Here is a 2,426-nt window from a genome sequence, read left to right as displayed (position 1 = left end):
ACTGTAGCCCACCAGGCTCCTCTGTCCATGGGATTCTCCAGGCAAGAATACTGGAGTGGGTTGCCATTTCCTACTCCAGGGTATCTTCCCTAGCCGGGGATCCAACCCGAGTCTCTTGTGTCTCCTACGTTGGCAGGCGGACTCTGGGGGTGGACAAATCCCGAGGTGGGAGCATCCTTTTGCCCTCTAGTGGCTAGAAAGGTGGTGGCTGCATGTGCGTGGGGAGTGGGGGGGACAGCCTTGACACAGCCCTCGGGGGAGGTAATGTTATTCGTGGGTGGGAAGAGCTTCAGCTGCTAGTCCAAGGTCTCAAGGTGGGTCAGTATCTGAGTCCAAATTTTCCCCCAGTTCCGCCTAACTCCGGGGTCTCTGCCCCTTTTACATCTCTAGAGTTTGGACCTTGCCCCCCACTGGCTGACAGTGGGTAGCCCCTGGGGCTGCAGGTGGGAGAAGGGTCCATACACCTCAGACCAGCTGTTTGCTTCTTCATGGGGACACGAAAGGTCCCCAAGGTCCCAGACATGCGCAGATGGGTCTGTATTTGTTCATCCACTTGGTCGAAAGAAGCCGAGACTCTCAAGGTGGAGGTTGTACATGAGGGCCCGTGCATCCTCGGTTGTACTCCTGCATCCTCGGGAGTGTGGGTGAGTCTGCATCTGCCAGGGGGCCACGCTGGAGCACCAGGCTTTTGGAGACAGGACTCAGCCACATTCTATCACTCAGGTCTCCTCTGCCTTCTGCTTGGTGGGTCTTGCCCCCCACCCCGCTGCTCCAGGCTCTGCCTTCTCGAGCTCTTGGCTCATCGTCAGCCTTCATCGCCCTCCTTTATCGCCCTCCTTCATCACCCTATTGTGCTTCCTGAACTTCCACCCCCAGCCAGCACATTCTTGCAACAGTTTCATAAGACTGGTCCTTGTTTAGGCCTGGACACCTCCCACCGTCCTTGGGCTCAATGCCCACCGGAACCCCATCCAGATCCACCTCATCTCCCCCCGCATCCCTCCATTCTGCGATGATGCTTTTGTGATGGGACCCTTCCCCTCATGGGGTGTGTCCCAGTGGCCCTTGAGAGTCCTCCGTCCACCCCGAGTCCTAACAGGGTGGGAGAGTGAGTCCTCCCCCAGCCGCCCCAGGGGGTGGATTTCCATGGACTTGACCTCTCTCCTGAACCAGTCACCAGGAAGGAGGGTTGGGCCTCGCTTGTCTCCTACTGCTCACAGTCTTGGAGGGCAGACTCGCTGAGGTCAGCTGTCACCCTCTGCGGGAGCCTGCTCGAGGCCAGATGCGGGGCAGCCTTGTCAGGATGTCTTGTCCCTGTGCTGGTGATGGCCTCACCCCAGGGTCTTCTGCTGCTGCTCTCCCTGTCCAAGGAGTAGAGACTTATCTCGGGTTCTCCTGCCCCCATCACCACTAGCCAAAGAAAACAAACACAGGAGGCAGGCATTCCTTGGTGTCAAGAAGGGAACATCCTTACTCCAAAAATTTCTAGAGTGGCCTCGAACAGTCTATTGGAGTAGGGGATCAGAAAGAAGGACAGTGCAGGACTTGGAAGATGGACTCCCTTCTGACTCATTGCCGTGTGGCCGTGCGATTGTGTTTTGCTCTCTGTGTGAGGCAGCTAAGAGCCCTGCCACCCAAGGACTCAGTAGTGAGGAAAGACTCCTGGCCTCTGCCACTCACTCAGTGTGCTTGTCTGTAAGAGACAGTCCCCTTGGTCTTAACCCCTTCATCCTGTGCATCTGATGTTGAACTTACCGCCTGGGCCTGACCTGGGCTCCTGGTGTCTGGCTGGGCTGGCAGTGACCCCCAGGAGAGTCTGAACAGCATGGGGATGGGTGAAATTCTGCGTACCCTGCTCCTGGACACTGATACTTGCAGGGATGTGTCAGGAGATTCTAGGGGGTGGGAGGGGAGAACAAAGCACGGGGTTGGGGAAGAAGCTTACAGTGAAGCCTGGCTGACACCTTTGACTGTGAAGACCTGCACTGGCCAGGCAGGCCCCCAGGTGTGGGAACGCAAGCTCAGCCAGCGCGGGGGCTTTTTGGGCACGAGGCCCTCCTGGCAGTGGATGTGGAGCCTGTGTGGCCGGCGCTGCCCCTCCTCACACACCTCCCGGGTGAGCCGCAGGCCTGGCTGGAGGCAGGAGAATCGCCAAAGTGGGTCTTGAGGCATTTTCCTGTCCCCGCTGCCTGGGGCTTCTACTGCTATGATGGGGGGAGTGGGGGAAGGAGACTGAAGGGGTGCCTGGCAGGGGTGCCCTGCAGGGTGCCTAGCAGCTGCTGGGCCAGAAGCTCCCTGTGATGGATATCAAGAGGGAGGGTGCATCCCAGGTGAAGGCCTGCTGCTCGGGTGGCAGAGCCCAACTGATTGCAGGCCTGTGGTTGCTGCTGAGGGAGGCCCCTTTGCCCTTGGCAGGGCACTCACTC

General features: G+C 58.7%; 1 protein-coding gene across 1 annotated transcript in view; it reads right to left on the bottom strand.

The window, feature by feature from the left end:
- Positions 1–545: 545 nt before the first annotated feature.
- The window catches only part of SLC22A12 (solute carrier family 22 (organic anion/urate transporter), member 12), an 11,555-nt gene continuing 9,674 nt past the window's right edge, over positions 546–2,426 (bottom strand). Inside the window, 2 exon segments of the mRNA XM_010838097.1 lie at positions 546–624; positions 1,946–2,133. Coding sequence (XP_010836399.1) covers positions 546–624; positions 1,946–2,133 — 267 coding nt within the window.

Source organism: Bison bison, unplaced genomic scaffold (assembly GCF_000754665.1).
Source record: "Bison bison bison isolate TAMUID 2011002044 unplaced genomic scaffold, Bison_UMD1.0 scf7180017864089, whole genome shotgun sequence".
Lineage (NCBI taxonomy): Eukaryota > Metazoa > Chordata > Mammalia > Artiodactyla > Bovidae > Bison > Bison bison.
Note: the sequence above shows the minus strand (reverse complement) of the source record. Positions and strands in the feature narration are given on the sequence as shown.